The following is a 23,742-nucleotide window of genomic DNA, read 5'->3' as shown; positions in this document are numbered from 1 at the left end:
GGTTTACTTACCCGCACACCATAGTTGAATGCAGCTCTGAAGGTGAAGTTGTTACTCTTTTTTAAAATAATGGCTATATAAGTATATATGTGATCTGTATCACCACTTCTCTCGTAAGTTTGCGAGCCAAAGCGGATCTTGTTAAGATAAGTTACAGATCTTTGTGTGGCAGTGGTCTAGCATCAAAAAAAAAGAGGAAAAAAAGGGGGAAAAAAGCTATAGAAAAAGTCCAGCTATGTTGACTGACCATACACAGGCGAGGACTCCTGCTCAAGGCTTAAATCTACCTTCCTGTGGCAGATTTACTCTGTACATAAAAAGGACGTTCAGTGTTTTTCCACAGAGCACGCAGACACTAAAAATATTCTCCTCAATAGTTTTAGGCTGCACATATCAGTGTGAAAACACCTAGTTAACATTTACTGGTGCTAAACAACTTTTAAGCATATCTTAGCCAGACAGTTCGCTTTTTAAGTAAAATATTTCAGAAAGCATAAATTGGTTTAAAGAGACAAAAACATAAGACATGCAAATGAAGGCTTAGCAATAAGGACCACTTCAGTAACATTAACATGAAAACTACACTTAGCAAGGACAGAACAGATTGGGTACTTACAATGTAAGAGGAAAGAAAGACAAAGAGCTTAACATAGTAAAATTGCCTTATTTTTTTGCCAGAATTCACTATTCCTATACCTATATTTAAAACATTACCTTTTAAGCACCAAAGGAGTTAATAAAAATGGCCAGGAATCAAGTGTTTTAATACAAGAGAGAAGTCTCTCAAATTTATTGTTCAGTCATCAAAGCTGCTTAAAGCTTAAAAACCCCCAAAACAACGAAAAAAATATAAAAAGAATGTATTTACTCTTTTTTTTGTTGGCATTCGAAATTGTTAACTGCTGACATAGGGTGTGCCATGACCTAGTTACACAAGACAAAGATGGATCCCGAATCATAAGGGTGAAAAAAAAAATCCGCATTACTTTTTTTTTTTTTTTTTGTTAAGGGTTTGAGATATATATATATATATATATATATTTAAATCCTCCTTCTTCAGTGAGTCGTCTGGCACCGTGCTAGAGGCTCCCACCACCCCGCGTGGTGTGGATTCACATGGCGGATCCCCCTTTATGGAACAAAGGAAAAGCCCAGTTGGCCATTTCGCTCCACTGCAGAAAAATGGCTGCGGGTCCCGCGGCCTCTCCTTGGCTTCTGCCGCGCGGTGCTTTTACCCCGCCGTCTAATAACTCAAGCCCCATGGAAGCCGCGCTCCCATTGGCTGCGCCCGCCGCGCTGCCGCCGCCCCAGCCAATGGCGCGGCCGCTCCCGGGGCCGCCGCGGCCCCGCGCCCCGGGACGGCCGCGCCATGCGCCCGCCGCGCTCCGCCCGGCCCCGCGCCCGCCGAGCGCCGGGGGCACCGCGCCGCCCGCCTTTAATACCGAAAACAAAATGGAACCTCCCCGCTGATTGGCTGATGAGCGCTCCGGACCTTTAATAAGCAAAGCTGCTCCCCCATCTTCTATCACCCCCTCCTCTGCGTGTGTTGCCACCCCCCTACCAGCTTCCCCCCCCCCCCCCCCCCCCCCCCGCGCTCTCCGCCGCAGCAGCGCGGCGGGTCCGTGCTCCACCCGCCCCCACGGTCGCCCCGGCTCGCCGAAGTCTTCCCCTAAAAAAAAAAAAGAGAAAAAAAGCGAAAAAAACCACCCCAACTTGTCCCACCTATAGGTCCATCTTGTTTAGAAACAGTTTACTCTAAGGTAAATGCAGCGGGCAGATTCCACTCGCCCCCCCGCATGCCGTTAACCCCGCGGCGGGGAGGAAAAAAAAACCCGCGCGTCCCGGCGGCGGCCCATGCGGCGGCGCTCGGCGGCGGCGGGGCGGCGGCGGGCGGCCGCGGGCCGGGGGCTGCGCGGCGCGGCCGCCGTGAATGTGCAGGCGGCGGAGCGCGGTTAGGCGTTCGCGGCGCTCGCAGCGGTGTATTGTGGGATCCCGGCCGCCGCCAGCAGCGAGCACACACACAATATGTGGTGGCTCGCGAAAACGGGAGGCAGGAGCCTGGCGGGCAGCCCGCGCCGGTAACCGGCCCCATGTGAGACGGGAGCTCGCCTTTCGCCGCCCGGAGACGATCGGCCGCCCAGCGCGATGTCTTTCCGAGAGACCAAGGCGGGGGAAAAAGCCAAGCACCCTGAAGATCATGGCAAAAAGCAGAGTTCAAGTGAGATTGGGTCTTTTTTTTTCTTCGTCTTCTTCTTCTTCTTTTTTTTTTCCTCCTCCTCTCCTCCTCCCTCTCTGCCTCTTGTCTGGTTGGGGTGGAGGGGGGGACCCGGTTGGCAATTCCCCCATTTTGGGGCTCGCTTCGCGGTGGATTTCCTCCCTGCCTGGGTGTGTAGATCGGGCGGCTCGTTAAAAAAAAAAAAAAGAAAAACCCGCACCGAAACGAAGATGTCTTTGTTGAATATTTTTTTTAACTTTATGGTTTTTAGTATGGTTTTTCTTTCTTTTCCCCCTTCCCCCTTTCTCTCTTCTCCCCCCCCACCCCCCCCGCGTTCAGGTTGGATCAACGGAATGGAGAACAGCACGCAAGCCAGCACTTCTGTCGAGAAAAGAAATCACCATTGGAGAAGTTACAAGTTGATTATTGACCCGGCTCTGAAAAAAGGACAGCACAAACTCTACCGTTACGATGGGCAACATTTCAGCATGCCTGTGAGTGGGGGGCTCCCGGGTTTCCCCCATTGTGTCGTGTCTCCCCTGCCAGCCTCTGTCTTACCGGCGTTTTGGGGGCTGGGGGTCCCTCCGGGTCGTGGTAATCCTCGGCATAGCGCTTGTGTGTGTGGGAGGGGGGTCCTGGGGGGGACACGCACAGCCACCAAAGTTACAGCCACCTGACACTGTGTGTTCAACTGTCAGGAGCCCAAACCTGCGGCTTTTTCCCTGTGTTTCCAATCTGTGTGCATTTCCCAGCAGTATTGCAATTTGACACGTGTGTGTATGTGTGTGTGTGCGCTTTCCCCTTCCCTTGAGACAGCCCGTGCTTCCTCGGGGTTTATTTTTTCTTTTATTTTTGTCTTCGATTTCAAGTCTTGTTATTGCTGTTTCTATGTTTTCTCTCCTCCTCTTCCTCCTCCTCCTTCTCCCAGAACTCGGGGATCGCTCCTGTGGATTGTGTCAGGGATCCCAGAATAGGGCGAATATGGACCAAAACTAAGGAGTTGGAGCTGTCTGTCCCCAAATTCAAGGTACTGCCCTGACTTTTGTTATTACCTCTGGAAACTTGTTTATTTGAGAGTGAAGCCTGAGTTCCAAATAGTTTAATGGACCGTTTAAATGACAGTCATATTTCTATTAACATTGTTATTTAGCAAACTGTTTAACAATAATCCTCTTCTATGAGGATAACAAGAAATCAATGCCTCTGTCTGACGAGATCACTTGAAGGTTTTGGAGCTGGGGCTCCTGGGCCAGGGGGCAGTGGGGGGGGCTCTCTGCTGACAGCACTGCTTAAAATGCATCTTTTTAGCCCAGAAAGGAGCCGGTTCCAATGAATGGCTGCAGTGGCACAGCCTCTGCTCAGCTCTGAGGTTCACCCAGAGCCTTGGAGGTTTTTTTTCCCCCCCAAAGTTTGCAGGATGCTTTAACCCTCTCCCTCCCGTGCCATCCTTAGGCTCCTCCCCCAAGCTCATTAACAATGCCGATTATTTTTATCGTTCCCCGCCTTGTGCCCGTTTCCAGATTGATGAATTTTACGTGGGGCCAGTGCCTCCCAAGCAGGTCACCTTTGCCAAGCTGAACGACAACATCCGTGAAAACTTTTTGGCCGACATGTGCAAGAAATACGGCGAAGTGGAAGAGGTGGAGATTCTCTACAACCCCAAGAACAAGAAGCACCTGGGCATTGCCAAAGTCATCTTTGCCACTGTCAAGGGTGCCCGGGAGGCTGTGCAGCACCTTCACAACACTTCTGTCATGGGCAACATCATCCACGTGGAGCTGGATACAAAAGGTAAGGGGGGCACGTTTGGGCCTCGTGTTTGGGGTGTGCAGAGCCCCTGTCTGTCCCAATCCCAGCATCGAGGCTGTTGCAGAGGGCAGGGACCTGGTGATTAAAAATACGAAGGGAGCCGGCAGCGGGTCTGGTGTCTGGGGCCTGGGCGAGTCACGTGGAGCCAAATGTGTTGTCTGTTGCTAAGAGACAGCCCTGTAATTTGCAAAATGCTGCCATCCTGCCTGTCCCCTGCCTCTCCCCTGCCCGTCCCTGCCCCTGCTCGCTGCCCTCTCGTGTCCCCCATCTCCCTGCCCCAGGATGGTCCCTCTCGGCCACCTGCCAGGGCTGCTGGACCCGGTGGCACCTGCATTTTGCAAACCTGGCGTTTTTGGGCAAGTCCTGGTGGTTCCTGGGACCCAGATCTGTGGGCTCTGGTGGCAGCAGCGGGGCTGGGTGCTGTGCCCTGCGTGCCTGGCATTTCATTGATACTTTGAGCGGGCTGGGGGCTGGCACAGCAGAGTGCACACGCAGCACTGCCAGGGTGTGCGAGTGTACGAGTGTGAGACTGGCTCTTAAAGTGACAGCAGCTCCCTGTGCTGGAGGAGCCAGCTGCCAGCCCCACTCCCGAGCCCTCAAAGCCCCATGAAGTTCCTGCAAGTGTGAAGGCATTGCATTTGGTCTGTTCTCTCTCCTCCAAGCATGCTAGTGAAAAGGCTTTCTAAAATCTGCCTGAATTTTAGAAAACGTCCAAGACTGAGGAGGTGTGGATCACTTGCTGATTGTATTTCTGCATTCTAAAGGTGGCATTTCTAGTTTAAAACTGGCTTGCTGCACTCTTTCTTGGGAAAAAAGGCTGCTAACACCATTTTCTTAAAATGCTGATATTTTTGTTCTATATTTAAAGGTTTCAACAGTTTAGTGCACAACCAGCACAGCAGTTGGTGTGCCACATGTGATAGAGTAGAACAGCATGTTTATTGACATTACTGACCACTGTTAGAAGAAAAATCACAGTAGCAGTTTAATATTTTCTATTGGGAGCTAGGCTTGACCTTGCATGTGTATACTTTGAAATTCTAGTATCAATAATTTTTACAAACAGGCTCCTTCCCTTGCTTTGAAATTTGAAGGTAAAAATCACATTTAAGGACAAATTAACCATTTGCAGATTTAATAACATAAGCTAAAGCTGTTTTGTAAGTGATGGATGTCTTAATGCAAATCATTTTAAACAAGCTGATTGTACTGCCTTCCTCCTTGTTCTCCTCCGTTTATAAACTATGCAGCAAGCCTTGAGCAGGCAGCTGTTCCAGAAAGTTTGTAGCACATCAGGGAAATGAGGGGGGGTTTCTGCTTCTGTTTCCTGGGAGAAAATGCTGAAGTCAGTTTCAAATTGCATTGCTGTTTTGTTTGCCAGCTTTTTGCTCCTAATGTATTTTTTTCACACAGTTGCTTCTCTTTCGTTCTAAGGGAGTAGGACTGTCAATGTGCTATAATCTGTCAGAATCAAGTAAAAATTGTGTTCCTAAAATAGCATCAGCAGGTTAGGACATACTTAAAATATATATGTATCATTTTCACCATTTCTTTCTAGTGTTCTGCTTTGCAAGACGGTGAAAGGTTGTTAAAAACTTTGTTTTCACAGTGTAGCAAAATAAATATTAGGAGGGAAAGTATCAAGTTTATCTGTCTGGTGTGAGCACAGGCCCGGGAATCTGAAACTAATAAATCCAGGCTCCTCATCTGAGACAGGGTTGTTTAAAGAAACTTCTCTGCTCAGTTTATCCATCTACAGACTGGACACAACTAGTAATTACCTGTCTTGGAGCAATAGCTGGGAATCATTTCACATTCATAAACCTCTTTGAAATTGTAACTTTTCCTGCCTTATGTTTGGGATCCAGGAAGAACTATGTAACAATGACTTGATATTTTTTTAAGGACAAGTGAAAATAAGCCTAACACTTCCATATCTGTGGCATTGTAGTGTCATGTGTGGGTGGTGTGTGTTAATATTTCAAGCTTATCTTCAGATTCTTGCAGTGAGAGATCTATTTTGTCATGACTTTGGTTGAACTTAAACAGTTTACATAGTTGAGGCTCAGGACTTTGTGAAATGAGATTTGATGCCCAAATAACTTTTTCTGTAGCTTTTGTGCAAGATAAATAAGTCTTTTTCAGGACAGAATTGTGCTAAGAGTTGCTTTGTTTTTGAATTGAACAAGATGATTCACAGGGAGTTTGGGGTTTGATCCTACAGGACTTTCTCATAAAAGTAGTCCTGGTTTTGGGAGGTATTTCCTGAATTAATTTTCTGGGCTCAGGTGCCCAGTCTGTCCATTTTTCTGTGTATTCTTTATCTCTCAGAGCAAAATTCAGACAGTTTCAGGGTCTGGCTCTGTTGCCTTTGAAGCTGATGACAGATTTCTTACAGACTGCAAAATAAGCGGGATTAAGTTTTTGTAGTAATGAAAAATTCAATATTAAGAAACTGGGTCTTCGTAGACTTTAGGAATGAAAAGGCTGAGGCTCAGTAATGCTATATGGGACAGTTTGCTCCTCTGGCTTTATTCTTCGAAGGATTCCACTGAGTTCTCCTTAAACCAGGGGAAAAAAAAGGTTTAATTGGTGTCTGTTTGGAAAGAAAACATGAACAGTTTTGTCCTCAGCATTGCCATGCATTGTGTTTGCATTAGTGACAGGCAGTTCTCATGAGCAAGGTGTGTAGGGAGAGCTTTCTGAAGTGGCTCTGGGTGTTGGCAGAGGCTTCTCCCTTGGGTGAGAGTTTCACTTCTCAAATCTGCAAGCTTTGCTTGGCACTTTGGAGAGGAGGGGAACGGCTGCGCTCCAGAGAGCATGGTAAAGAGCAGAGCTGCCAAGGAGGCTGAGAAGAGGAAAAAGGATTTAGAAACCTCCTTGTCTTGGCTGGAGAAGGGAGTGTCTGACTTCACTTGCCCAGCAGATTATTTTAAAATGATCCCTGCGAGCTCTGAGGTGATAACTGCTCCTCTCTTGCATGGATGGAGTGGGCTGGGAGTGGGGGCAGGGTCATGTGAGTGTCAGGAATGTGTATTTTTACATGAATAGTGATCTTTCTGTTTAATCAACTCTTGCATTGTGCTCTGTGCAGGTGAAACCCGCATGAGATTCTATGAACTGCTGGTTAATGGTCTTTACACTCCTCAGACCCTCCCTGTAGGCACTGAACAGGACGTGTCCCCAACTGGGAACGAAGCTCTCCAGGTAGGTGTGCTTGGCTTTTCTTAAAGAAAAACTTTCTAGAAAATCTCAAACATTAACATTAGCATTTTAACATTTTTAATTTATCTGTATTTGTCTTGCTGTAGTTCCAATGGATGTTACTAATTCACATTTAAATAGAACTTGCTCATAATTGCCATAGCAAATGTACCTCTGAATGTGGAGCACATGGCTGGTGTGTGCCTGCTTTGCACAGAAAATGCTTTTTGTCTTCGTGCCCTATTAACATTAGAAATTCCTGCAGTTAGGACTGGATCAGATCTGTCCCTGAGATGAGCTTTTCCCTTGAAGTCAGGGGAATGATTTACAGTGGTACATTTGGCCTGGCGTCTGCGGTGTGCAATCCTCAGCACGCACGGACTTCAGCCTTGCTTAAAGGCTGAGGGGTGCAAGGTGGCTGAGCTTCAATAGTGGCATCAATTTTCCAGAATCTTAATTAGTTGCTGGAATCAGCTTTTAATAAAAGCAATGGACAGAATTCCTGTGGGCTTCCAGGGGTCCCTCGATATTTAGGGCACAATTCTCTCAGTGGCTTTGCATGATTACCTGCTTCCCTGTAACCCCACTGGGATGAGAGGGCCAGGGGGAAGGGAAGCCTGTTTGTGTGAAGTTACCAGCCTCTTTGGCTTGTCTGAATGTACTTTGGCTCCTCACTGGGACTTGGGAACTGATTTTAAGACATCAAATTTGAAAGAGATTTGGAAAAGATTTTTTTTTCTTTCTCTCTACTCATACAACTTCTTAAAATGCCACGATTTCATTAATTCTGTGATCAAGTGTTCTCAGGACAGGTAACAGCTGTGCAGTGAACATGAAATCCCGTTGATCTGAAAAAAAGAAATGTCTCCTCCCACCAAAGCACCCCAACAGCAGCAAGGCAAAACCCCAGTGTCCTTTAAACAAAACCATAAAAGAGGTTGGTTCTTCCTTACCTCCCAGCAAGGTGCTTTTAAAGGCAGGGGGGAGACAGGTAATGATTTTGCTGGGAGCCCTGCTATGAGTAGACCCTGACTGCTCATTCTTGCTACTTCCACATCTCAAATAAAAATGGGCAGATTTGTTTTTACTCTTTTTTTCAGGGTTAACAGCAAAACACTTAATTGATGGTATCACCCAAAGCAGTCCCTGCTGTAATTATCCTTAAGATTCTTTCTCTAGATATTATGTTCATGTGTTATATTATTGTCCTGAATTGATTTTTTTCCCAAATACCACCAGAATTATTGCTTTGTGAATAACTTTTAACTGTTTGCATCATGATTTTGACACTAGGATGTGCCAACAAACTTGTTTGCTGCTGTAGTTCAGTAAATTACTCCTGACATTTGCTCCTCCTCTCATGCAGAGCAGCAAAGATCTGACAGTTCTGCAATCCCTGCCTCCAGGCCATACACAAACCCCACTGAAAAACACTCCACAGCACATCTACACTAAAGGTGCAGCAGTGTGGATGTTGTTGAGAACCAGCCACGTGCTTCCTGCTCCTCTCTGTGGGTTTTAGGACAGTTGAGGAAGAAACTTTTTCTTGCTGTCTCTCTGGTCATGGTGTCCAGGGGGTCAAACTGAGAGCAAGTCCACACTACTGAGTGGGTGAGATGTGTGAACACAGCAGGCAGGTGAGAGTTCAGCTTGAGTTTGATGGTGCTGGCATGTTCCAAGCAGGTCATTTTACACATCTCTGCCTTCCTGTGCTTGAGAGGTCTCACCAGTTGACTATCCTGGTGTACTTTTAGGCAGCTGGAGCTCAGTCCATCCTCTCTTGCTACCAGGAAGATTCTTACTGAGCTCCTGCTTTGCATTATGGAAAATTGATTCTGGAGCTGAAGATAAGTGTGGCACTGTTATGACTCAGCAGAGCTGGAGCAGGGCTGCTCCTAGAAACCCCCTGAATGTGCCTGTGAAGTGAGTTACAGAGCAAGGACTTGGCTGCTCTGTAGGTTTGTAGGGTTTCAAACACCATAATCAGTAGCGCTCTGAGCATTTGACTTTGTGGGAAGCTTTAAAATGGTGTTTTTCTGGCAGTTGAGAACTTTTTGTATGTTACAGATGAGTGGTAGGGAGGATGGTGGGCTGGCTCTGCTGCACAGCTTTGGCTGCAGGCTGGCAGTTCACTCATTTGTATGTTTTGATCACCAGAAAAACCAAAAATTGACAATTTCACGTCTCAGACTTTCCTTATTTTCATCCCTGTTTGCAGCTTACACAAGCATTACATAGTTGCTAGCAACTGGAACTCTTCCAGCTGAAAGTGGTGTGGAAGTCTCCTGTTCACCTGATGCTCTTGGGGGTAGCTTACAAGGAAAACTTGTATCTTCTTTCTTCTTCCTCCCCTTGCAGATAAGTGACTGTTGCCTGACTTTTTCTTTTAAATCAAAGAGGACTGTTAGCAGTGGATAATAACCATTAGGTTTGTGTTTTCAAGGATGCCGTAACCTATTTATTTTCTCGCCATGGAAATCAGCACAAACTCCTGGGTGCTCAACTCCTCTGAAAACCAAACAGATTGGACAGATATGGTTATAGAAGTGTGTGTTGAGGTGCTTTTCTGTGGTGTTGTTGCAGCTGACGGACTCCCTGAAGCGCCTGAAGGACAGCTCCCTCTCCTCCGCGGGATCCTCCGTCACCCCGAACAGCAGCACGCCCTTTTCCCATGACACTGCCTATTCCAGCTGCCGGCAGGACACCCCAAACTCCTACAGCCAATTCACCCCCCAGTCCCAAGGAACGCCCCACACCCCGCGCCTGGGGACGCCCTTCTCCCAGGACTCCACCTACTCCAGCCGACAGACGACCCCTGTGTACCACTTTGGGCAGGACAGCGGCTACAAACCCCGGAGGCACGAGACGAAGTTCACGGACGCGTACAACCGGCGCCCCGGGCACCACTACATGCACAACTCGGCAGGGGTGTTCCGAGGCACAGAGCATCAGTTCAGTACCTTCAAATCCCATCAGCAGGAGCCTGTTCAGTTCTCTCACACTCCTCCCCTGAGCCACTCTAGTTCTTCGAGCTATAAATCTGCCTTCTCCCCCTATCAAGCACCAGCTGTTTTTCCCCAGTCCGAGGAGCAGCAGCCGTTTCCCCAGGCTTCCAGGGAGACAGAGTACAGGAGACCTGCACCGCCTCCCACAGAGATGGTGGTGGAAAGCAGCGCTGCCCCCAGCATCGATTTTGTCCCAGTGAAGGAGAAACCGGAGGAGCCTCCGCCCTTGCCCGACTCGAACTCCGTTCCTGAACCAAGCACAGCGTCCTTCTCTCAGACTCCAGAGAGGAGTGAGACTCCTGGCACCCCCACCATGGAGACTGAGATGCAGCATAACAGTTTAGACTCAAGGATTGAGATGCTCTTAAAAGAGCAGAGAACAAAATTACCCTTTCTTAATGAGCATGACTCAGATAATGAGATCAGAATGGAAGGTAGCCCTATTTCCTCCTCTTCTTCCCAGCTCTCCCCCATCCCAACGTACGGTTCGAACTCTCAGCCCGGTTTCAGGGGTCAGACGCCTTCCTCGCGCCCTTCCAGCACAGGCCTGGAGGACATCAGCCCCACACCCTTACCTGACTCTGATGATGATGAGCCCATCCCTGGGACAGCTTCTCTGAGTCAGAATTCCCGGGGGACATCAGAGGCCAGCATGACTCCCATTGATCAGCTGAGCAGGACCTCCAAAACTGAGACCTCGGAGGCTAAAGAAATGGTGCCTGGTGACCAGACTCCAACGTCAGAAAAAATGGATGAGGTAAGTGAGCTGGAGCTGAGTTGTGAGGCTTTGCATGTGTCCCCAGAGCTGGACAGGGTGGGGAATTGCACTTGTCTTTGTGTCATCAGAGTGTGGGGTTTCTGGTGGCTTTTCCTTTTACTCGAGCCAGCTGGAAATGAGTTAGATGTGACACAAAGTAATGGTCTTAATCAATTTGCAGTCTCCAGCTTTCCTTATTTATAATACCAGCCTGCTGCAATTTATAGCTTCAGGAGAGCTCAAGGACTGCACAAGCCACCAAAGTTTGGCCAGTGCTCAGGCTGTGTGAATATCCTGAGTGTTGACAGACACTTAAGCCACTAGAGGAGTTAATGGAGCACTTTCTGCCATTGCCGTGGTCCCTGAGCAGGGGTGTGTATGCAGGCACACACTTGCTTAGCAGGGCTTTCATGTTGCACTGAAGTATTGAGTGTATAGGGTGTTTGAAAGCTCTCCAGCTATTCCTGCCATCTGCTTCCAACGGGAGACAGTTGCTGGGTTTTAATACTCACTTTGCTCAGGAGAGAGGGAGTATATGAAAGGGGGAGGCAGTTGACTTGTGGGGGATGTGCTCCACTGAGTTTTCCAATAATAGAGCAGAGCTTGTTGCCTCTGCCGGGGCATTTGTGGCAGAAGGGGGAGACAGAGCTGAACTGGTGCCAGCAGACAGGAATTATGTTGCATGGTGTGTCTGTTTGGGAGGTCTTTTGCAACAAATGTGAGTATCACTGCAGTGGATGTGTTGGTTCTATTGTGCTGTGTCAAGGAACAGTCAAAATACAGATCTTTGCAAATGCCAGACCTTTCTCCTCAATGTTTATAATGGTCATGCAGGCAGATGAAAGTGCTGTCCCTGGTGTGCTAGAATGCTGCAGTCAAGAGGGCTGGTCTTGTGTAAATGTCCCGAGTATGGTAGATAAATTTAATTTACCCATGAAAGTTTATTGGGGTTAAGCTGGCAGAATGGGTTTCCCTCCAGTGGATTGCAGTTGTGAGGTTTTCACCAGAGAAGCGGCTGCATTCGGGAGAGGAGGAGCTGCTCCCGCAGCCATGGGCTTTGCAGGATGCTTCCCTGGAGGGAAAGCTCTGCAGCAGTCACACAGTGTCGGTCTGGGTGCTAAATACTGAAAACAGTGTGACCGTGCTCTGGATATTTTGTTTTTTCTTGCATGCCTTTCCAAACCTGCTTGTCCTTGCAGTTGCCAGTTCAGCCTTTGAAACAGTTCAGCTGCTTGAGTTCTCATTCTTCATCCAGGCTGGCCCAGGCTCCCCTCCTGGGAGGCGAGTCCCTGTCTGGTGGGGCTGATGATGTGTTAATTAGGAATGGAGTTTTGATTCCTTAAGCTCCGGTCTGGCAGGCTTAAGAGGGGCCACTGTTAGTTTGACTGCAAACCAGTGAGGAAGACATCCCTCATCTCCTTGCCTTTCTGGGTTTGTATCTGCTGTCCCTGCACTCGTGCAAGGGGGTTGCAGCCAATTCTGAGTGTGTTTAGGAAGATGGGTAGGTGCCAGCATGGTGTGTGGGGTCAGGCACTTCTGTAGCTGACCCTGGGTTTGGGGAACTGGCTGGGATGGGATATTGTAGGTTGTGATATGGGGCAGCAGCGTGCTGATGTTGAAGCCCATGTTAAATCTTTGTTTCCCCTTAGTGAGATGCTGGTGTCAGAAGTTCACGTTGATGGGTCTGTGATACAAAATTATGTAAGTGCCTCAATCCTCTGCAGAAGTCAGAAGGGTGGTAGCAGGGTCTCCATGCAGGTCATTGCTGCTTTATTTGTCTCCTTCCCCCCAAAAAGTTGATGTTTGTTGTTGGAGCTGTTTATTCAGACTTCCTCTTGGTTACAAATCACACTGAGCTATTCTGACGTGTTTGAAAAGTTGCCTGAGCCTTTCATTGCTCCTTGTGATGCAGAAAAAACGATCTCCATGTGTTTTTGCTTCCTTTCCCCACCCTTCTCCCCACACAGTTTTTTGCTTTAGAAAAAGGCTCTTCTGGCTTCCCTCTCTTTTGCTGAAGGAGCAGAGCTGAACAGTGACTTAACATAGGCTGAAATTTGAGCTGCAGCTTTCCAGCTGAGTTAGAGAGGGGCATTGAGTCTGTGTAAGGGCTGGAAAGCTGAACCTCCAGCTTCAGCCTATTGTGATACCACTGTTCTACCCCAGTCCTTCACAGAGCCCTCCAGTGAAACAGAGGAAAGGCAGACACAAATATTTCTTGTGACTGTGTGGCTTGGGGAGCAGAGCAGGGGTGATATCTTGGTGCAGGGAAGGCTCATTAACTATCATAAGGAAGCAATAAAAGGCAGAGAGTTTGAACTTATTTACTTAATATTTGCCCCTTCAAGGGTCAGAGCAGCCCCAGGCCAGCTCTCTTTGGATGGGTGCTCTGGCTGGGAGAATCACAGGATTCATGAGGATGCCAGCAAAGTCACAAGGAAGTTTTTCCTGAGGTGATCAGTGCTTTTGAAGGACCTCCTCCTGTTTCCCATCAAAACAAGCATGATTTTTGTCAATGATTGCTGATACAATAACATCTGCTCTGTAGGTGAAGTGCTGTCAAATCATCAGGCAGATTAACCCCCCCAGACTTACCATAAGTAAAGGAGGTACAGCCAAGGCCAGCAAATGCTCTGATTTATCATGCAAGACCCTGGAGTTTGATTTCAAGATCCTGTGTGATACTCCTAAGCCAGAGTTTGGCAGGGATTTTGGGTGTGGGAGAGGAAGGGCTCTGCATCTGTCTGCAACACCTAACCCAGCTAATCTCAGAGCAGTGATTAAAGTCTGCAGAGAAAGTCCAGCTAAGCTTAGCCAAGGGGCCAGGCTGAGAGGTGGAACAGTGGGATTTGGGCAGTATGAGGTAAGGGAAGGAGAAGGATCCTTTCCAAAAAGAACAACCTGCCAGGCAGGAAGGCAGGGCAGAGTAGGCTTTTTCAAAAAACTAGAAGATGGCAAAGAAAAAAAGCTGAGCTGCATTGTTATATGAGGGAAATTTTTGAAGGAGCAATGTACAAACTTTCCTTCCTATGTGCTTGAGAAGATAAAAAGGAAAGAATTGCAATAATTTCTTTTCACAGGGTTTTTGCTGTTTCGGAAGTGCAGAGGTGAAGTACGTACAGTTTGACGTTTTGACATCCCATCTGAGCCAGGTCTTGTTTTGGCTTGGCTTGTGGCAGGAAGAGGCCCTGCCTTTGTGCTGGGGAGGGTGACAGGATTGCAGCCAGTCACTTTGCTGTGTATTGATGATGCCTTTCATGTTTCAGCTTATGAATGTATCAGTTTGTGTGCGCAGCCAGTGTGTAATAGGAAGACTGTGTGGTTGACAGTGATATTTTTCCAGATTTATAAGTACAAAAGCACTTTTTAATTGAGGGATCAGCAGAATCCTGTCCTCCTTGTAGTTTGGCTAAGCACTGAGTTACTGAGGTGGGAGGGACGCCTTAAAAATGCCAGAGATCATCATAAAAATAAAGATCCTGAAGCATGAATGAGGTGAGAGCAGTTCTCCTGCTGTTTGCTGGGAATTTTAGCAAATGGGTTGGGGAGTGGACTGGAAGTTACACAGTACTCAACAGTCCTAGAGACCCTGAAAGCCACTGCTGTCAGCAGCTGTTGGGAGTGTTTTGAGTGCTGTGCTGGGTGCTGAGGTGCCTCTTGCAGGACAGCACCAACATCCCTGGGACAAGCTGTGTGCATGCAGTGGGTCCTCTCACAGCTGCCCAGGGAGGATTTCCCAGCCGTGCTCACACACAGACAAGGTGGGTCAGGCTCAGCCCTACAACAGCTCTGCTGAAGTCCCTGAGGTTACATCTGGACTGAATTTGCCCTTTGTATTGAAGCATCTTTGGGTTCTTGTGTGGTCACGGCCAGAACTGGAAGAAATTTTTGTTGAAGTGTCATATTGTCCCTCTGGAGCCTTAGCAGGATGTGATGACATTCCCCTCAAGACGCTGCCTCGTGTCTTGTGTGGCTCCATCCCCATCCACACTGGGCATTGTTTCAGTGCTGGTAAATGATTGCCCATTCCTGCAGAGCCAAATTCAGCCTTTAGTTGTTCACACTGGGGTGAGACAAAGCAGAGCCCAGGTGTTGTCCAGGCAGGGAGAGGAGCTGCTGAGGGTTTTGGTGCTAGCAGCACCTGCAGTGGTTGCCCCAGGGGCAGCTGATGCCCCTTGGAGCTGAGCTGGGCAGGAGCAAGTCCATCTGTGCCTGCAGGAGGATGTTCTCTCCCTGTTCCCTGCTCCCACCCATGGATTGTGTGGGCTGGAGGCAGCCCCTGGGATGAATTACATGGAGCCTCCTAAAGGTGAACCCAATCTCTCTCTGCTGAGGGATGCTTCTGGGCTGAAGAGCTCAGAAGTGATTTATTCAAGGTAAATGCACATTAAGGTTGAGAAGGTAGATCCTTAAGAGCCAGGAAATTTGATACCTTCGTTTCCACAGTAACTGTGCAAGAGCCCTTGTGCCCATTGGTGGCTGTTAGTATATATAATATATATGGGTACACCTGGGATCCAGTTTACAGCTGGAGTGGGATTTATCATTTCTGGAGGGAGATGGGGAGAGTGGATGGGGGAAATGGTTGCTCTGAATGTAGCCTTTTAATTGAAGAAGGGAGAAAAAACTGAGAGCTGTGATTTATACCCAGTCTCATAAACACTTTTTCAAATTTTCCTGCCTCCTGAGCTCTTGCAAATGCGATCATGCCTGACAGAACCGGTTCCTAATGGAAACTCAAAAAATAGGTATCATGTTATGACCATGAATTTCCAGAAATGCAGCCAGCCAATGCCCAGGCAGCAGAGATTTGGATGACTGCTGTGGTTTTACATGTGAATTACACCAGCCATGCTAAACCTGTGAAATTAAAATGAGAGTGAAGTGCTTAAGCTGTGGGTTCAGTTCTGCCCTCCCTGACCCACACACAGCAGCAGTGAGAAGCCACAGATACTTCAGGGGATCTTGTGGAGTCTGAGCTTGCTCAGAAGAGAAAGGCAGCACACAAATCCCTCAAAAGGTGATTTAAATGTGACACTACAGTGGCCCACTGGCCCCTTTAGGAGCTCAGTGTTCTGTTCAGACACTGAGTCCTGAGGAGGGAGCAGGCTGGGGCAGGACTGCAGCTCTGCATCCTCCTGGAGATGCTGAGGACCCACTCCTAAATAACCTGACCAAGGCAAGGATGTCCAGCAGTGGAAGTGAAGGTTGTTATTTTACCTTTTTTTCAGAATTGATGCTGGAAGACCACAGGCAGGGATTGCTTTCTTGTACACTGATTCATTTACCACATGACAACCTGCTGCTCCTGCAAAAATTTATATGAAGCAGAGGAGTCTGTTCATTTTTGCTAAGTTGTATTTCACTTTTGACTTTTTGTATTTGGCTCTGATGTGATTCTTGGAGTGCTTGCAGAGTGGTTAGCAGAGCAGAGAGCTTGACCAGACAAATGTTCAGTAGAGGAAGGAGCAAGAGGTAACAAGCCCAGTGTCAGTTTTTACCATCACTTTTTCAGAGCAGTGTTGCATAGGATCCACCTGGCATTCCTGATGATACACCCCTCATGCATGTATGCTTGTGGGGGGAAGGAAACCTGAATGGAAAAATATTTGACTGTTTGTGGTTTGGTTTATTTGGATAGCAAGAAGCTCCAGTAGAGTGAGAGAACGTGTCTCTGGTTGATAACAGAGCTGGAAATGGTGAAATGCTGTGGAGTGTAACTGAAAAATAGAAAGCAGGCTGTGGTTGGGAGGCTGAGTGGTTCTTTTGCTCTCACACCGGGCCAAGGCTTTGAGGCTTTTTTATTTTGCATACCTGATAGAATTGACATTGCCATTCCTTTTTATAAATCACTGTTACTGACAATACTCTCATCACAGGCTCAGTTTGTTCTGTTTCTCCACCAGTGACTTTCTGTAAATTTTCAGTTCCTGGCAGAGTGACTGTGTATACTTGAACTGCTTGTAAATAGGTAGAGCATTGCTTATTTTGTGTTTGTATAATCTGTAGATGCCTCTGCACTGCAAAGTTAGCTCCAAATTAGTGTTTAACCATAGCACACAACTTATGGTGGAATAATATCTTCAAATCTGGGCTCTGCAGACCATCCACAGCTAGAGAGCCACTGACCATCTTCCTTTTGCTGCTTGCAGAGCTCTTCCTATTCTTTAGAGCCCTCAGGATTTAGCAGTGACGATATTGAATGTTCAGATGTCATAAATGCAGGCTGTGAAGCCTCACACTGAAGTGACACATTTTCCTCACAGTTTCTCCAACCCATTATCATTCCAGTTGCGTTTCGCATCTGATGCCTGTGAAAAGTGACCAAGGGAATGCAGACAAGTTACTGGATGGCGGCGTGTGTTGCAACATGCAGTGACACTGAGAAAACGTGCCAGTGTGTTAGGTAATCAGTAGAAATATTGAGAAAATAATTGCTGTTAACATATTGTGCTGGCAGCCACCAGAACAGCACTAATTTCTGGGTCTGGTTGTGAAGATGCCGGAGCAGCCGCTGTGTTCTATATGTGTCTGTGTCTGACACAGAGCACTGAGCAGACACTGAGCTCTTATTCAAATTTCTGCTGGCTGGTGCCTTTCCTGGAGTCCTCTAAATAGATACAGTTCATCAGTAGAATGTTTTTTCCATACTGCATCAATTTTGAGGCCCATGACTTTGCCACCCCCCTTCTGTTAATTTTAATTTTCAGTTTGGGGCACTTGTTTGTACCTAGTGAAGATGGGGCAGAACTCAAAATGAAACTTGTGAGATCGTTAAGTCTGTGCATCACATACCTGCCCACGAGGGCTCCTTTGACCCAGACGTGTTATTGCTGTCTCAGGATTTGTTATGAAAGTGCAGTGCTTGCTTTTGGAAATGCCCATTCATCATGACAAAAAGACTGTTCACATTTTGTGCTCCTAAAAACAAAATATTTAAAAAAACAAAGAAGAAAGAAAATGGTAAGGGAAAAAAAAAGTTAAAAATGTTTTTTTATTTGCATAGTGCTAAAATAAGGTCAGCATCTGCTTTCACACATTTCCAACAGTGCAGACAGGCCTCATGGAGTGGAAATAGCAAGGCAGCAGATTGAGGTTTCTCATTTCTCTCTGGGCTGGAAGAGGTTTGCTCCTCTGGCTGCTGCAGGGGTGTTTCTCCAGGAGCAGTTTGAGCAGAGGAAGTTGTTGGTGGCTTGGGCTCCGGCGGTGGCCGAGCACGGAGGCAGCGCCAGAACCGAAACTGCCCGGGCTCTGCTTGGCACCGAGCCTGCAGAGGGAACACCTGGAGCCCACCTTGCAGCTTTCCCTCAACTTTGGCTCCTTTTGGAGGGTTTGGAGTTGCTGGCTGCTCCAAAGGGCTATGTTTGGACTGTGTGTTTCTGTGGAGTTGATAACAGTGTGCTAAGTGCAATTACCACACACCTTTGACCAGCTCGCCTGCATTTTGCCCCATCTCTCTCAGTATCAGGCAGCAAGTCAGGGACATAGTTAGGAAAAAGGCTCTGAGAAATGGAGGGGAGGAAGAGGAGGAGAAACAAAGATGGTCTTGCCAAGGTCGAGTCCTCCCTGTCTCACCTCCTTGCCTGCACCTTCAAGCATTCAAGGTGGGATGTTCTCAGGCTCACTGCTGCCCAGATTCCCTGTGCCACTGAGTGCAATGGCACAGAGCCTGAGGAAGAGGAGGGCTGAGTATGGTGCAGGGTGGGTAAGATTAAGGATGGATGAGATTTTTTTTTTCCTGGGCCTTTGTGCTGTCCTGATCAAGGATTCTGATGTCTGCTGGTTTTGTGGGTGATGTGGGGTGGGAGTTACTCTCTGACATCCAGATTTTTTCCACAAGAACTGTGCTTGGCAGTGAGCAGACATAGTTTTAATGTTATGTCCAGGCAGCCTGTCCTTCTCCTGTGGTGCAGGATCAACATGTGTTGCACACACCAGGGAGACATTCCCTGTGGAGCCTGGGGAGGGATTGCTGAAGCAGGCAGCTTTTTTCCAGATTTCCCTTTTCCCAAAGGAGCTTGTTATTTCTGGTGCCTTGTGTATCCCAGGCAGAACAAAATACACTTATTTGAGGTGATGGCAGTGTTGTTTGGTGGAAGCAGGAGCTGGTGTGATGTTGGCACATGGCTCTGGGGACTGTTTCCTGTCCTTGTTGCTAAGCAGTTGCCAAATGTGGCATTTTGGTCGGCAGATGTGGCTGAGAGTTTCCAGTGCAGATAATTGAAATATTGTCTTTGAAGGATGTAGATAAATGTGAGCAACTGTTATCATGGTGCTACAAGCATTTTGCTATTGTCAGGAAAAAGGTATACTTGGAAAATATGAAAATCCTTCATACTGCATGAAATTATTCAAATTGTAGTAATACATTAAGGGCAATCTACCACTGGAATGTATGCCATGGAGATGTGTGTGAAGGGATTAATTTTGACAAGGGAATCTCAACAAATTTATTTGCTTGTTAATATAGTGTCAGGTGGGATGTATCTCCCAAATTACCTCAGAAAAGTGGTAGCAGCAGATGGGTTTGCAAAGCTGAGGTGTGTTGCAGGTCGGTGGTGAGGGTTTGGTGGCAAGGGGCAGCCCTGATGGAGGATGGTGTCCTGATGCTGGGGTTGCTTTTAAATTCCCTGGGAGCTGGCATCATGCTGGGGCACCCAGCCTGGCTGCCAGGCACCAGCAGTGAGCTGTGAACCCTCCTGGGTTGGATGTTCAGGCTTCAGCTTGAGCAAGTCTTGTTGCATGACTTCGTCTTGGGTTGTTGCTGGGGCACACGTGCTGCAGTCAGAGGAGGGTCAGTTTTTGCAGTATTTTTGCTATTTTAACTGAGCTGTGGTATCAAGAACATTGCATGGAGCAGTTGTGTTAGTGAGGCACAGCTTCAGGACTGTGTTCAGTGAGATGTATTGATGGTGGTTGGTGATATAATGACCACTGTGCAGCTCTGGTGCTTCAAAAGGTGCTGAGGCCAAACGGTGCTAAGTAATAAATGGTGAGCTGCAAACCACCACAGCAGCTGTTCCTGCAGAACTGCTTAAAAAATAAAAAGATGCCCATGCCTTGCAGCTGGCCACTGGATCAGGGCATGGAATGCATGAGCACAGAGCTGTGCTTGCCTGCTTTTGTGCCTTTCTCACAACTATTTCACAAAACTCTTTAAATAAGTAACCTGGCTTTTTAAGGCTTTGTATATAACTTCAAACTAATGAACCAGTCTGAACCAATGCTGCTTTAAAAATACCAATAAAGAGCTGTGTGATAGAGAGGGGTTTAGCTGTGTCTGCTCAGGAATGGGCTGTGCTGATGCTGTGCTGCTGTGAGTTCTGCAGGGCTTCACTCACCTCGAGCACTTTAGCAAAGCTCTTTAAAGCAGGGAGTAAAGAAATGAGTAAAGAAAGTGTCACCAACATGAGGAGGCCCAGGAGAGCCTGAGAGCTGGAGTGATGGGTCTGAGGAGCAGAACATGGATCACCTGGTGCTGGCTCTGCCATGGACACTCTGCCCTTCACTTGAGCAGTCACCTGTGGAAGAGCTTGATTGCAGCTCTGCTGCAGGAGAGAGCAGGAGAGACCTCAGACTGACTCATGAGTAAGCAAGGAGAAGGCACATCTTTACCTTTCCTTGTCAGTGTTGTTGGGGGTTATTTCCTTTGGGTCTGCAGTGGGTGCCTTGCAGCAGCCTCTCAGCAGCTCCCTGGGTCCCTCCTGAGCAGCAGATTGGCAATGCTCAGCTCAGGAGCTGCTGCTGGACCTTCTTCCACAAACATCTAATCCATTATTCACCCCATCTGCATCCTGAGCCTGGGCACTATCCTGTGACAGAACAGTGCACAGCTGAGTTTTGTTCCAAGTGAAAAGTGTTTTCATGTGTTTGTTTAAACCTCCTGCCTGCTAATTAGGGGACAGGTGGGGGATCAGCACACTTTACCTCTTCTCTCTTTTTTGCATATTTTATGCCTGCACAAATGGCAGTGGGAGCACAGCTCAGCTGTGGGTATTTCCACTCTGGTGCTTTAGAACACTTGTGGTTTTACAATTTATTTTGCATATGGTGAGGATAGTTTGATAGTAAAAGTTTAGTGTCTTCTTGAAGGTCATGAGAAATGTTATGTCCTGCACAGGGATTATTTTTGTTAAGGGATCAGTCAGCAGTTGGCAGCCACTAGGATTATGTTTTTGTCACCCAAACAGAGTGATAGGGGGGAAAAGTTGCATTTCCCTCATTGAGCAGGCTTTGAAAAAGGACAACTTGGAGGTATTTTGTGCTCTTTGTCTTAGAAAAAGATTTTTATTGTTTTAATTAATATGTTACATTCCTCAATTGATGCGCCTGATTCTATTCTCTCTAACTGCATGCACTTAGCTAAATCCGAGTACAGCAAGAGAAGAAAAATCTAAGCAGGAAATAAAGCAGTGAAAAATTCAAGCTGCCTCCAGAGAGAAGAGAAATGTTACCAAAGGGGAACAGTTTCTTGCTGCCCTCACCCTTACTTTTAAGGAAGAACATTACTCAGCTGCTGGAAATAGGCTCCTCAGAGTGAAGCATCTCCTGTGGTCTAGCAGGGTTTTAATGCATCTACTGCTTTGCTGGGAAGGACTTGTCAGGTTTGTGTTGTAATGCTCAGAAAATGAGGAGCTGCTAAGCTCATTAGGGTGCCACTCATGGCTTTGGTCCCTGCTGTGAAGGACTCCCAGGCAGGGAGGGTTTGTGTCTCCTGAGCCTCCCATTCCCTGGGGCTGCTCCAGCCTGTGTCCCAGCACACCCAGAGCATGTGTGCCACCTCCAGTGGGGGCTTTGGCCAGAGTGGGTAAATGCTTTTTGTCTGTCAAGGTCCTGCAGGCTGGCTGAGCCATCTTCTCTGCAGCAGTTTTTCTGGGAGTTCAGAAATGCAGCAGATGCCCTGTTTTCCTGTCTGGGTGGTGGTGGCTGTGTCCAGAACAGAAACCCACAGGTTTCGTTTTTTGAAACCACACCATGCAGCCACCATGACTGCAGTTAGGATGATAACAAGGTCCTAAAGACCTTATTAACAGTGTTCCCTCTATCATGCATATTTCTTTTCAAATAGCTGGTGCTGGGCTAGAACAGAGTGGTGTGGAGGGCAGGTGGGAGTGAGCAGGAGAGCTTTAAAGGATGAGACTGATGAATAATCTAACAAAAACTCTTTTCTTTTGCCCATTCTTCTTCAAGACCCAAAATTCCTTCATTTCTGCCCTCCCTTCTGAGGGGACTCAGTGTTGCACAGATCATGTTGGGACATCCAGGTCTTGCAAATGAAACCACTGTTGGTACTAACCCTGAAATGCAGAGGGCACTGAACAGGGCACTGGCAATGCTGCCATAACTGTGGTAGCCACATGATTTCAGATACTCAGGAGTACAGTGACTGTAGTACTGTGTGAAAGGGGAGGAGTATCACACTGGCCTAGTTGTGCTGATTAGAACTGTTTAAACATGTGTACAACCTATTCTTCAACATGCTGCTATCACCTGGGGAGCTAGACTGTTTTCCATGCCTATCTCCTTCCTTATCTCCTTCTTGGTAGCAAGATCTGAATTCATGGTTCCATTTGACCTAAGGTTTAAGTGTGAGGGTGAGGTCAGGGGCTGGCACGTGAGCTCCTGCCTGGCACTGAACTGAGGGGGATCTGTGTACTCTGCACACGCAGTTATTGCAGGGTGGTTTTTTTTGCTTATAGGTGGACTCTGCTCTAATGTTGCCAGTTCCCTTTATCTTTGATGGCAAAGTACTTTCTGTAGAAATGTGGGTGCATTTCTGCACGCCAGTATGAAGAGCAAGAGTTACAGAATGCTTTGGGAATTGAGTTCTCTCTGTACAGTGTGATTTCTTCTGAATTCCTTGCTTTTCTTTGCATCTGTAGAGAAGGGGATGCTGCCTTGAGCTCTGCATCTTTTGTGGGTGGACAGACCTTAGAATGAAATAATAGCTGAGGTGCCAGAAAATGACAGGAGCCCATTGCAAGTGTACCAGTGCCATTCAGTTTTCAGAGAGACTGTTCAGTTCTTCTGTTGTATTTGGCTGGTTAGTTCCCAGAACTCTGCATCACTGAACCTGGGGTCTGAAAAGGGCTTTACCTGGGTGAAGCCAGTCAGGCTGTATGAAAGTCTTTGGGAAAAGCAGAGAACATTCCCTGACTAATTTATCTGCAGGGGGTATTTTCTTGCCACTCTACCATCCTTTTATGCATGACTTAGCCTCCCAGCCGACTAAAGCCTTTGAAGTTAGATTGCAAATAGCTCTTCAGCTGTCCCTTCCCCCCATCTAAAATAGGGAAACCAGAACAACCATTGCTGCCTGCCTTGTTACATGGCTTCCCAATGTTAACACCCCTCTCTTTTCCTCCTTCCTTTCCCTACCTCCTCCCCCCAATAAAGAAACCCTTTTTTCCCCCTCCTTAATAAGATCTACTTAAGACTTGAGGGAAGAGGCCATGGTTCCATGAGATGGTAAATCCAATTTTAGGGTGTTTCATATGTGATGAAAAACGCCGTGGCCACATGACGCTGGCCCTGAATTGGCACACATCACCCTGCCAGTTCCGATTTGTGCACATAATGCAGGAGGCCAGCCTCTCATGGGGCACTCACAGGCTGCCCTGGGCTGGGCTGGGGCCAGGGGCTCCCCTCTCACACTCTCACTGGGTTTTGTGACCTGCCCAGTTGGGTGTTCGTGTCGGTCTCTGCTCAGATCTGGGTGTCTGGAAGTTTCCAGTGTCAGCATTGCTGAATGGGGA

The 23,742-nt window shown here is 47.5% G+C and overlaps 1 protein-coding gene across 1 annotated transcript in view; it reads left to right on the top strand.

The window, feature by feature from the left end:
- The first annotated feature begins 2,084 nt into the window (after window positions 1-2,084).
- Window positions 2,085-23,742, top strand: part of SETD1B (SET domain containing 1B, histone lysine methyltransferase) — a 43,124-nt gene continuing 21,466 nt past the window's right edge. The window contains exons 1-6 of the mRNA XM_058816579.1: window positions 2,085-2,218; window positions 2,555-2,709; window positions 3,144-3,242; window positions 3,736-4,006; window positions 7,119-7,231; window positions 9,812-10,990. Of these exons, the coding sequence (XP_058672562.1) occupies window positions 2,146-2,218; window positions 2,555-2,709; window positions 3,144-3,242; window positions 3,736-4,006; window positions 7,119-7,231; window positions 9,812-10,990 (1,890 nt within the window). The 5' untranslated portion in view covers window positions 2,085-2,145. The remainder of the gene's footprint in view (window positions 2,219-2,554; window positions 2,710-3,143; window positions 3,243-3,735; window positions 4,007-7,118; window positions 7,232-9,811; window positions 10,991-23,742) is intronic.

The sequence above is a fragment of the Ammospiza caudacuta genome, chromosome 18, assembly GCF_027887145.1.
Source record: "Ammospiza caudacuta isolate bAmmCau1 chromosome 18, bAmmCau1.pri, whole genome shotgun sequence".
NCBI lineage: Eukaryota > Metazoa > Chordata > Aves > Passeriformes > Passerellidae > Ammospiza > Ammospiza caudacuta.
The sequence above is the reverse complement of the archived record's forward strand: the minus strand, read 5'-3'. Positions and strand labels throughout refer to the sequence as shown.